This window comes from Xiphias gladius, chromosome 1 (assembly GCF_016859285.1).
Source record: "Xiphias gladius isolate SHS-SW01 ecotype Sanya breed wild chromosome 1, ASM1685928v1, whole genome shotgun sequence".
In the NCBI taxonomy this organism is placed as follows: domain Eukaryota; kingdom Metazoa; phylum Chordata; class Actinopteri; order Istiophoriformes; family Xiphiidae; genus Xiphias; species Xiphias gladius.
The window spans coordinates 16,405,449-16,417,768 of record NC_053400.1 but is presented as its reverse complement, the minus strand read 5'-3'; the positions used below and the strand labels follow the sequence as shown (position 1 = coordinate 16,417,768).

Genomic DNA, 12,320 nt, shown 5'->3' with positions numbered 1-12,320 from the left:
GATCAGGTTACAGCCTTGTGCTGGGATGCAGTGATGCAGACCATAAACTTTACTGCTGTCCCACAGTTTACCTCTTCTCACTTTTATGCCATAGGCCCCCCCCAACGTCTTTCAGACGAGGCAACATGTCCCTGATTCAAATCTCTGTGTGACTGGAAGGAGAGACTCACTCCATCCTTCATCTTCTCTTCGTCATTGTCAGCTGGAAGCATCCTCTTATTTTTAAGAATTAGATTTGTTTTGTTTTTTTTAAGTCTTTTTTTTTTTTTTTTCTCCCACCAGCCCTGTCAGGGATGGATCATCGGCAGACCTGCTGCACTTGACTGATTAGCTCTCCGAAGCGATCAAACAGGCCCTCTACCCAAGCTCCGTTCTGCAGACACTTCTGCACAGTCTCCTCCTGCCCCAGATCCCCTGCCTGGACCCGCAGAGATGCAATCTGGGAGGGCAGAACCACAAACAGAAGTATTTATCATTAATCTATTAACTGAATTTAATACAACAGAGGCAGACCTGAATAAGGACCATCTGAAGTAAAAGCTGTAAAGCATTACTTAAGAGTATGTGTGTGTGTCAGACGATGTCTCACCTCGTCCTTACACATGAGGTATGTGTGGTACTTGTAATGCTGCAAAGAGTGGTACAGAGAGAACCACTGAGTTTTCTGCTGGTCTACTGTATACTCCTAGAAAGGGGAAAAGCAAAGACTTAAAATCACTTTTCAAGCACATTTAGAAATAGCATGACAAGAAAGTGACGTCAGTGTTCCACTGTACAAAGAAATGTGGGAGAAGCGACACTGCGCCCTCTGCTGGACAGATGTTAGGAGCACACTGAATTTTACCAAAACATTATCTTGTCTTACTTGTGGCACTTTGTTAGGCATCTTGTAGGGCTTCATGGTCTTCTTGTTGTAGGCCTTCCCACTGAGACGCACCTTGAAGGCCGGGGTTTCCCCATCCTTCTTCAGTTCAGTGACCACTGAGATCTCTGGGAAGCTGTCAAGAGCCGTCTGAAGGCACAGAACAGCCAAGTTACTTAGCTCATACGCTGCAGTCCAGGTCCTGTACTTTTGTCTTTCCCTTTGTCATCAAAGGGTTTACGTTTCTAGGCTTGTCTATCCTTTTAGTGGAAAGAGCAAAAAAAGCACCAAATAAAAGTGTGGTGCATTTAGTAGAACATTAAAATAAAGCTCGTCTCAGTTCACCTAGCGACAAAAGAGCCTCTCTCTGCTTACAATTTGCCCTCATTTGTAATCAAAGAGATACAGTATAAAACATGGTTGTTTGATCATTTAGCTTTTTTATTACCAAAAAGCTCAAGGAACTCTGGAACCACAGTAACTGAACTCATGAACTAAACTGAAAAGAGCTGAAAGTCCCTTTCATGCATTCCTGTTTGTATTTCCACTGCATCTAAAGAACCGTTAACACGAGGGAAATTAGACCGATGAAGGATTTAAAAAATGTAGATAGTATTTGAAACAAAATTTTCACCGACGATAAAACATTAATATACAGTTCTGAAGACACACTCACCTTCAGGACTTGCCCTATGTGCAGTTTGTGAAGCAGGCGTTTCCTGTTGTCAGTGATCATTCCATCCACTCTTTTCATATGTGGCAGCAGTAACTCATCTGAAATATGACAAGTCAGTTTCGACCTATCATTATGCCCCTCTAGCTGAGAAAAATAGGTCAATGTCCAAAAAGTAAATCCACTCACCGTTTGCCCTCTCAAGTGCTGACATCACATCTTCGTCTAAGGCAATGCTGATGAGCAGTTCCACGAAACTCTTGAATGTCTCCTTCATGGTTCGTGTGTTGAGGAACCGCGAAGCAAATGGCACTGGAGGGTTTAGCTCTAAGAGTGTGTGTTCATGTGTGTGAGACAGATCAAAGATCCAGGAGGCATCGAGCGGCAGTGAGAGAGTGGGAAGAGATTTAGACCACAATAATCACATCAACTCATATCCAAACTAGATTTAATGAGGGAAGTCAAAATGCTTCTTTACCATCATCTTCGCCACCTTCTTCTGCAGATGATCCTGAGGCTGTAGGTGAAAACTCCTCCTTCCATTTCCTCCTCTTCTTAGGCGGGGGCTCTGCCCTTGGCTTAAGTTGTTTGGGTCGGGGCTTTTGGCTCTGGGATACTGAGGAAGGGCTGGCTGTCAAGCCCAGCAAAGTTTTCACCTGAACACCCCTGGAGGACAGAACGTAGAGAGTTACAGCACTGAAGAGCCACGTTTAGAAAGTAATTCACCTGCATCAGTCAATACTCTTGGCGTACCTTAGTGAGTTCATAGGCTTGCAACGTGGCTTCCGACTACAAACTCGTACATACTCCCTTTTGTTAACTGTGTCCAAGAACTTCACATATACCCTCTGGTACATGGTCTTGGCATCACCAAAGTATCCAAGATACTACACACACAAAGAAAAAAACTTCACTTGATTCACAATAAACAAATTGTTTGAATGATCAACTACTCACATGCACATACATGGGTATTGGCCTGTTTGCTTTTACGTACACTGTTCGTGGCTGAGAAGACTCTCTTTCCATCCCTCAGCTCAGGCACAAATTTTTGCAGCAGAGCCTTCTGGACTTTCCAAATGGCTGGAGGCTCACTCCCTTCTTTCATTGTCAGCTGGAAAAGTGCACATGACAGAGTGCAGAACAAACTTCAGTATTCAGCAATAGTTGTAGCATAGGAATATGAAAGAAATAATTTCATAATTTTGGGTTTGAGCACCTTAACTGTTACAGGAAAAGTGCTGTGTGAGAGCAGGTTTGCTACTAGTTTTATCAAATGGGCACCTTCAACGACAGATGTTTCATTAAAATAAGGGCCACTACACCACCACAAGGCAATATAGTTTAGTTCTGACACGCCACATTCAACATTTAACACAAGCACCCTCATCTATACAATCATTTCCACTAAAAAGCTTAATTCTGCTGAACTTCAAAATTCATGTTCACAAGCATTCATTTTCCATCAATGTTGTTTCCAGGCCATACCTTCAAGTTTTCAATATCCTCATTCCTGACGACAAACTCGTCTCTCTCCCGGTACATTCCCTCCCCTCCGCTGTCTGACAGTTCCTCATCAGTCAGTCCCTCGATGGCCACACTCATTAACTGCACAGCCAATTGGCCTGGTAGTATCTCTTTGGAGTCGTCTTTGGCAGCAAACGCAGTGCCTCCTGTGACGGCACTTGTTGTTTGTGGAGGAGTGGCTACCTGTGGCAAACGAGTCTCGGTGACAGTATGTGGCATGGTGGGAACTTGGTCTGGCTTCACCATCGAACCGGGGATTTGGTTATCTGGAGAAGGGTCGTACAGGTTAGTATATGAACGCGTTGAAGAAAAACATGATGACAACTCTACTGGACTGCACATATGCAGATAATAAAGAAATTTCAGAAGGAATTTATTGAAGAAAGAAAAAACTTCTCATCACATCTAATTGCATATTCATGCTGCATTTGTCCAAAACAAGTAGCACCTAATTGTAAAATTGGTTTTTCGAGTATTTTTTTTTTTTAAACACTTACTTACCTAGTAAATACTTTACAAATAGAGTAGTTGACTTTTTTTTGTTTGGGGTATTTTTGTTTGACAGCACACAGTGCAAAGATAGGAAAGATGACACCTAACAAAAGTTAGTTCTGAATTTAAACAGATGTGGCCTGCACTAATGAACAACCAACAACTAAAACCACCTTAGTATCAATTACTACTACCTTTTCAGCTGTGGATGGTGGTAGCTCGTCAAAAAGTCTCTTTGGTTGCACAAACAATGTTTATGGAGCTTGGTGTAACATTTCTGATTTGGGTCTGGACAACCACTTCTCTATTAACTTGATTCATGTGTATTCATTGTTCATTGACAGTACAACTGGGTATTGGATCATAAAACTGCTTTGGTACTATGTGAAATGTACCCATACCACAAAGAATGGTGTTGAATGCCTAGTCAGCTTCCTAGTCCTATTTACTTATTTTTAATCAGATAGTTTTTGATTTAAAAATCAACATTTTGTCAGTTTTAGGCAAACGTCTTGCATGGCTGATTCTTTTAAGACAACATTAACATCTTACACCAAAGGCTCTCCTTTGAGGATTTATTATTTGGTAAAATTGTATAAAATAAAAACACAATAAACGAAGATGATATAGACGATTGTAGGTTGATGCTCTGTTAACATACATACATCTCTTGACAAGCTTAGGCAGGGTATTGTTACCTGTCCTGGTTTTCCGATCTGAAGACTCATCCAGAGCTGAGAGTGCTGAACTGATGCTGTTCCTCAGGGCCTGGTTCTTCCCAGTGTTCTCCTCTTCATCTGAGCTGAACGATGGCAGCGTTTCCAAGTTCTTTTGCAGATCTTCATCCAGACGTTTCTGCTGAGAGCTCGCTCCTTGACCCTCCTGGGGAATCAAGGGCCCTGGCAGAGTCTGTAGTTTGGGGGGCAAAGCAGGCAAAGAACATGGCGGTGGTTTGGACGATGTGCACGGCTTTCTGGGTCGACTAATAGTTCGTGTAGGACTTGGAGAGTACTGCTGTTTGGGGCCAGATTTGATGAAGTCTAGGAAGGAGCCAATGAAGCCAGTTTTGACTTCTGGCTGTTTCTCTTCCACTTCACGGATCTTCTGCCTGATTCTCTCCTGCTGTGGACAGCCATCATATACACTGTGTGAGGCAGATGGTGAGCTGACGTCACTACCCCTGGAGTTTTGCCTCTTTGCCTGCCCACTGCGCTTGGCTGCTCTGGCTTGTCCACTGTCCTCTTCAGGACCACCTGGTTTGGTCAAGGACTTGGAGCGAGCCTTCTTTTTGGGAAAGTCTTCACTGCCTGGGCACTCCATAAGGCCATCTTCTGTTTTAATACACTTGACATTCCCTTTGACTCTGCTCTGTAGACCTGAGGGGTCGTACACCTGCCCTGCTAAGTGATAATCACTGTCAGAGCTCCCTCCGTCTCCATTTGTGTTTAGCTCAGAACTGCTGTTGTGGTGAACAGACTGACCCTGAGAATCTGTGGCCATCTGAGCTCCATTTAGTGTCATGGTCAAGGTGTGGGAGTTAGTGTTGGTGATGATTGGCTGTTGTGCTGTGGAGAAACTAGGTGACATGTGCCTTATATCCACAGTCTGGAAGTGCCCTTTAGAATCAGCGGGGCTTGCCATCCCTGCCAATTCAGCCTCAGCAGAGGATGCAGCTTTGACAAAGTCTTGTGGTGTGACGCCACAGGCCGCAACTGTGGCAGCTAGGATGTCGTCAACATTTGACAAAATATTTCTGTCATCTGCAAGTAGCATAGAGTCGGGGAAGCAAATGGAGTTGAGAGCAAAGTGGTTCTTGGCATCATTTGACTGCTGATTTGCCGACTGGCTGTAGTGGTGTTTAGAGGAATCAGGGCATCCTGAGCTCTGTTCAGACTCTAATGTGCCCTGCTGACTGTGGGTTTCAACGACAGTCTGACCTAGTAGTTCCCGATCCATTTGAAGATACTGGACATGAACAGGGCCCAAACCTTGGGGCGGTTGGATACTTTGCACTGATATCACCTTTGAGGGGTTTTGACTATGGTGGACGATGGGCTGCTGAAGCAGAATCATCTGGTTGGGCTCAAGGAGAACCTGAGTGCTGGGGACGGTGATAAATTGGGTGTGGGCTGCCGGGGTTTGGCTCTGGGACTGATTATTATTCTGGTGGTTTTGTTGATGTTGCTCAGGAGATTTGAGCTGAAGAGGGTGCTGCTTGAGCTGCTCTGAGCTCAGGGGCACATGTGAAGATACAATACTGGAGTTTGTAGTTTTTGTGTTGGCAGTGTCCTGACCATTGGCACTGCCTAGATGAATGTGCTGTTGGCTCAGAGAACCCATTCTTTCATCCTTTACTTGTGCTGTGTGCGTATGACCCAGTCCCATGAGCTGGTCATCAGAACGTGAATTGCTTCGGATAACACTTTGTGTTTTGTGATGATCATCCATTTTTGAAACAACATAGATGACATTGTTAGCAGCCATGCTGTTATCTGCTGCAGAGCCCTCCATAGATGCCTGCTGCAGAGCCTCTAGATCCTGGATAGGAAGCTCTTCAAGTTTCTGTTTGCCATATGTTGGCTTTATGTCCTGAATTGAAGATCTGACGTTATTTTGTAAGGCTTGAGCAGTTGAAGAGTAGGTAGGCAACAGTGCAGACATAACATATTTATGGGGCTGTGTTTGTTGTTGGGACAGAGTGTCGTGTGTTTTACCTCCCACTGAGGATTGCATGAGGGTGTAGTCCTGTGTAGAATTGGATGCTGGCAGACTTCGCACACATGTGGATGGGTAAGAGGAGTTAAGGGATTGGTTAAGGGATTGTCCTGTGGCGTAACTTGGAGACTGAGTCACTGAAGCTTGCCCCTGTGACTGAGATGTAAAAGTCACATTCTGGGCACCCTGAGAGTGGGATGTGGAGTAGCTCTGAGAGAGATTCCCCTGACACAAGTCCTGGACCTGGGCTCCATACTGGACCTCCTGTTCCTGGCTCAAGCCAGGACTCGAGGAGTAAACAAGAGTCTGACTAACAGTTGCCACATTGCCAGACTGGCTAGAGAGGGAAGGCAGAGTCTTATAAAGGGACGAGAGTTTGTCTGAAGTGGAACTGGAGGGCTGTGACTGTGTGTGGGGGGTGATATAGGTTTGAGACAGACTGCTGGACATTAGGCTAGGCAGCTGGACTGACTGCTGATTAGCAATCACTGAGTTCTGGTTCTGTCCTGGGGAGGAATATTGCTCAGGAGACCCTCCTGTCAGGTTCTGAGCGTGGCTGTGACTCTCCTCACCCCCAGCAGAGTGTGGAGCTAGTTTGGCAGAGCAGTCTTTAGCCTTCGGCACCGAAGTGGATGAATAAGCTTGAGTTACTGAGTCCGTTTTGGGTTGTGGAGCACCATTGACCCCTTGAGAGGATTCTACTCCTGTGGAAGGGCTGCAGGACACTGGGGTCTGGCGGGATGGGTCCTGCTGGTAGGACACATCTGCTTCACTGACAGAGCCAAAGTACCCCGGTAAGGAGTGCTCTGAATTGGGCAATTGCTCTGAGGCCGTGTGGCTGCTAGAAGGCCTCTGGTGGTGTTTGATCACACTACATTCACGCTGAAGAGCTCTTTCAATAGAGCCTGAAAAAACTGTGGCTCCATAGGGCTGTGGGGCACCATGAGGGGCAGGCAGGGCAGAAGGGAGCAGGCTGAACTGGGGTTGTAGGAGGTGGGGGGCTGACTCCTGGGCTGAGCGGTAAGTGGAGGACTGGACAGGCAAAGTGGAGCCCATACCAGGGGCAGAGAGATGATTGAAGGCCAGGGCTGTGGGAAGTACAGTCTGGCTTGATTTGAGATGTAGGAGGGGGTCATGGTGAGAAAACAGGCCATTGGTGGAAGTGCTGAAGGCAGGATCCTGGAGAGCCAGGGAAGGGTTTGTAGCGTAACTCCTAGAAGGGTAGGCACCAGTGTGCTGATAGGATGACAGAGCGGCAGGAGAGGGGAAAGTGGCAGTAGAAGGCAGGGCGCCAGTCAAGTACAGCTCTGTGGTAGAGGAGTTTGTACCTGTGTGGCACAGAATAGACAATATAAAAACAGGGCAGGAAATGTGAAGGGAGAGAATCTAAGCAAAATTTAATATAATAAATAAAACCTATATACACAAAAGATAAGACTCGTGATAAACTAAAAAAAAGTTTGAAATACTGACATTACCAATACATTTAATTTTGCTTTTATACAAATGTTAAATTACTTTTTCATTAAAATAATTAAAAGACTGAATGAGTGCATGTGTTCTCACCAGCAGGCCATGATGGGGGTCTAAAAGGAGGAAGCAGTGAGGCACTAACAGGACCAGCCTGAAGGCTTCTAGATTCCATGGCTGAGAGGAAGCTCATGATTGAGGTCTCAGAACTATTACTGTTTGAGTCAAGTGTTCCTGACAGTCAAAAGAGCCAGAGGAAGATGATCACAGAAACAGACAATGTTAACAAGGGATTTTGGATATTATCAAAATCTTTAGTCCCCAGTAAATAAATTCAACAGCCTACAATATAGTTGACCTAAATTGCAGAAAAAAATAATCACTTAGCCCTAGTGATATTCTCACGCAGACAGTTTTGGTCTTAATTGCAAAAGTTTAAGATATCTGCCTCTGATTTCTCCACCCTAATACATTGAAGGTGGAAAATTTATGTTTGCTCCACTCAAAGCATTTAAAAATGGCATTGCTGAAAAAATGTTTTCTTTTGTAATGCAGCCTGTTTCTACCGAAGAAACTGTGCCAATTAAACCTGTCCAACGTCTGTGGATTATCCCAGGTAAATGGGACATGAAAGACACATTATGGTTGGGTTTTTTATATATAATTTCTCAGTGTTTTGAGAGCAAAATCCACCACTTCATTCACTTCCACTTTTTTTGGGTGGTTGCAGAAAACCTCAGCATATAAAACCAAAAATATCTGCATGACTGGACACCACTAGCAGTAAGTAAAGATTATTGTTATTTGGCTAAACTAAGTCCTTAAAAATAATGCGTACAGCATCCGTAACTCACCTGCTGCAGCAGCAAGTTGTGACGTAGTGTAGGTGGGAAGCTGGTGGGTGGAAGTGTAGCTTTGCCGCTGCAGGAGCTCTGCATCAAGGTGTGTTGTACCATAACTGGGACTGCATGGACACACAAACAAATACATCTGAGCTCTCATTGGCACGAGCAGCAGTGGAGCACCCAACTATGTATGAACAAGTATATCACATCTCTTGACACGCAGGAAACTCGTTTTGAGCAATTCTGCTGAATGGCTGACTGCTTAGTGACAGCCACAGTAGGCCCACACCATATTTGCAGAAAATGCAATAATAGCTCTATTGAGATTGTTTTAACAAAACGTACTAAATTCAGTTTAGGATGTGATTCTACCCAAACCCAGCATGTTCACAATTCATAACCCATTTCAACTGACATGGTAAAAATGTCCAAACCATCTACTAACTAAAAACAAACTAAATATCAATTTATTTTACCAGTGTTGCAAAATTCCACACTGTCATTGTTCTGTCTCACAAGACATTCAGAAAAATTGTTTATTTATACAAATGCAGCACAGCTCTTAGGCTGGCACAAATATGAATGATACTTTTCAAAATAGGACGTAATTTGTAGAGAAGAGAACAACCTGTTTGCCCTTTGATGGTCTTAAAAACCAGATGATAAGAATCCATGGACATTATGGCAATATCCATCTGAGTGGAAATAACTAACAGTGCTATGGCATAGTGGTTTGTCTTCTCTATCAACCACTCGAGTAACCAACCATATATAAAAGTACATTGTTCTAGCCTGTTAAAACTGTAAAAGTGGTTTGCAAATTGTAGAATTCACCAGTCACCGTTGTTGATGTCCAAAAACAAAAATGGTTTGCTCTCCTTAGTTAGAGTTACTGTGATTATATTTGTCCGATCCAATTAAGAAAAAATGTGAAAAGTTATTTCTATTATCTGAAAGACAAATTCATATTCTTTTGGAAGAAAATTGATAGGAAAAAGAAATAAAATCAGAGGTAATCAGATACAGCCAGCCTGATGCAAAGTGCCCCCTTTTTGCCAGAAGGTAAACATCTGTGGATGGAGGACACAGAACTGAAAGGGAGTCATCCGCCTCCATTTCTGGTCCCTTCAACAGACACACATACCAGTAATCTTCTCTTATGCAACTCTTCTCTGCTAACTGCCCATGAAGCTGTGAAAACTAACACGTCATGTCACAAAGCCCAATATATATATATCAGTTTCCAGATTTTCTTTATGAAACACAACTGCCTCGAGTAATAAATCACCTGTATTGCGGAATGGAGCATAAAAATTGGCCAACAGGCTTCAATCAAATGTTATAAGGATTTTCATTATTCCTATACCACTATTGTTTCTTCCCCTGTATCTGATGGCAGAGCTCCTGGACAGCAACACCTATTGACATATGCAAGTTCCTCATCTTGTGAAGGTGGTGGTGAAGTAACCAAGATGACGAGTGACTGCGAGTGACGATTAATTTCACTATGTATAGTGTAATCAATTCACTTTTAAGATTCACTGATTGCTGAAATGATAGCAAATGCACCCTGTCTATTTATCAGTGACAATTTCTGAGTCAAATCGACAGTCACTAGTCACAAACCTGTGTTACTTTGGTCAAGAAACAAGGAAAACTGATGTAATTTTAGCATTTTTTAACCTGTAGTCAGTACATTCATGGTTTAATTTATTTGATTAATCATTATAGTCAGCCGATTACCAGAATAGTAAAATTATGTTTTTTGTCATGCAACAAGTAAACTGAGTCATCATTTCTGTAGTCTAATTTAGTTGACCACCTTGATCTACCTGCTCCAGTTTTTTCTCTTTATGCTTAAAGGGGGTAAATAACTGAAAAGACTTCAGAGGTGCACAGACTCGTATGGGTGAATCCTTCACACAAGTGTTACTTTTGTGCTGCTTGTGAGCACAATCTGACTTACTCGTGGCAGATATTACAATTTTGCTATGAAGCATGATCCCTTTTCATTACTAAAATATGTAATAGACCATAACACAACGGTCTTGAGTTTGCCTGAGCAAGAGCTCAGCAACTTTGGCAGGTTTTAGGTTACAGTCAATCTGTTTTATAAAATATAAAGTAAGTTAAAAGATAGCAATGGTCCCCTTAATCTTATAACAAGAATAGTGGCATAATTATGCACAGACCTCGACACGTCGCCTCTTAGCTTTTGGGTGACAACACCAATAGCTATGTACCATTAACTTGAAGTGCCATAACTGACATGACTAGCATTGGTAGCTAGTTACCTATCTTGTTTTGGCTTTGACGAGCACCTGAGTGTCCAGAAAACAGGCCGATAAAATGGTAGTTTTAGCTGCCTAGCTATTAAACTTGTTACAGATATAAAACAATACTTCTCTCTAGTTTGTACTAACTCTGTCCCTGGCCATACTGTTGAGACGGTGAGCTAGCGAAAACTAGCAAAGTGGGAGACGGTATCAAACGGCTAAGAAACCACCGACAACTGAAAGCCTCCACAACTCCGATCAAATTCCCATATTTCTCCCGATTCCTCCACCGACAACAGCACAGACTTCTGCACTTTTCTATGAGACTAAAGCTAGGCCCTCCATCACCGAGTTTTCCTTCGGAAGGTGACCCGCCCTCTCCTTCATCTTTTACCTTGGCTTGATACTAGCTGTGCTGCGGTCATAGGCCCAAGAAGCTACGGTCTGTGCTGGTGGAGCCAGCGCGTCCGCAAAGCTGGAGGTCGGGTAGTTCCTGTCCATCATCCGGTGAAAGATCCACTTCCCCGACGGAGCTTCGTGGAGCAGCGGACACACATCGTAGCAGCAGCACGGGTCCTACCCACCGACCGACCGACACACCGACCGGGGCAGGGAGTCCCGTCAGAGCAGTTCGGCAAAAACGGCGGTGAAGTTGCTATATCCTGGACAAAAGCCTACCTTTTCCCCCCCTCTGACTGATTTCGTTATTTTTTGTTCATCTCCCGTCATGTAGAGCCGTGAAAGCCCTGCATGGTTTCACGTACCCATGTTAGTGGGTTTCCCAGGATGCACCGCAGACTTTGGCTGCAAGTTTTGTAGTTTTTCCTTCTTTCCACCTAAAAGTGCGGCGAATGTGTCCCCCACCTGCGTGGTTGCTGAGCTCATGTAGATGCCCAAACATTTCTGTAATGTCACGGAACCCCGGCACTGGTTTTTAGAATAATGCCAAGGTCTAGGCTAGTCTTGGGTAAACTATCATTTAAGTCCCAGTGAATTAAATGATAAAAATAATAAACTGAGGAAACTTTCTAAATTTCTAAGAGCCCCTGTTCTAGATATAACTGGGGCCTGTTTAGAAACTATAAAAGTAATTGTTAGATTTATTTATAGATCCACTTTATGAGAGTGACTTTGGAGTAACTTTTGTGCTTTTATCAGCAGCCATATTGATAACGCTTTGTTATTTTGGAAACATGTACCATTTGCCATCCTTGAAGATATCATGCATGACTTGATATGTTTTCTACAAATCCAAAAGCTTTGAAAATTATAAAGACTTTTTTTCTTTTGTTTAAAATGTAATCCGCTATCTCTGGCCTGGAGTTGTTGACTTTTCCTCTGTACACCTTTTGACTTGGTGTTTGGTTGTGTAGTACAGAGAGGAAGAAGAAGACAGAAATGTTGTTACTTTCACATTACATTTGCTCTCTTCTGGTCAGACACCTCCGACACCAAAATGT

The 12,320-nt window shown here is 43.5% G+C and overlaps 1 protein-coding gene across 2 annotated transcripts; it reads right to left on the bottom strand.

Moving 5' to 3' along the window:
- Positions 1-256: 256 nt before the first annotated feature.
- On the bottom strand, positions 257-11,731 carry qser1 (glutamine and serine rich 1). 2 transcript variants are annotated; one of them, XM_040131455.1, is made up of 13 exons: positions 11,255-11,364; positions 8,594-8,703; positions 7,836-7,973; positions 4,253-7,597; positions 3,024-3,328; positions 2,533-2,649; positions 2,289-2,422; positions 2,014-2,201; positions 1,725-1,862; positions 1,539-1,636; positions 866-1,012; positions 590-685; positions 257-439 (listed from the first exon to the last, which is right to left on the bottom strand). In XM_040131455.1, the coding sequence occupies exons 1-13, from the start codon at positions 11,362-11,364 to the stop codon at positions 299-301; spliced, it is 5,067 nt and encodes a 1,688-aa protein (XP_039987389.1). In that variant the 3' UTR covers positions 257-298. The 2 variants fall into 2 exon arrangements, with proteins under 2 accessions (XP_039987389.1, XP_039987397.1); XM_040131463.1 differs by lacking the exon at positions 11,255-11,364 and adding an exon at positions 11,625-11,731 and having other exon boundaries at positions 299-439.
- Positions 11,732-12,320: the final 589 nt, after the last annotated feature.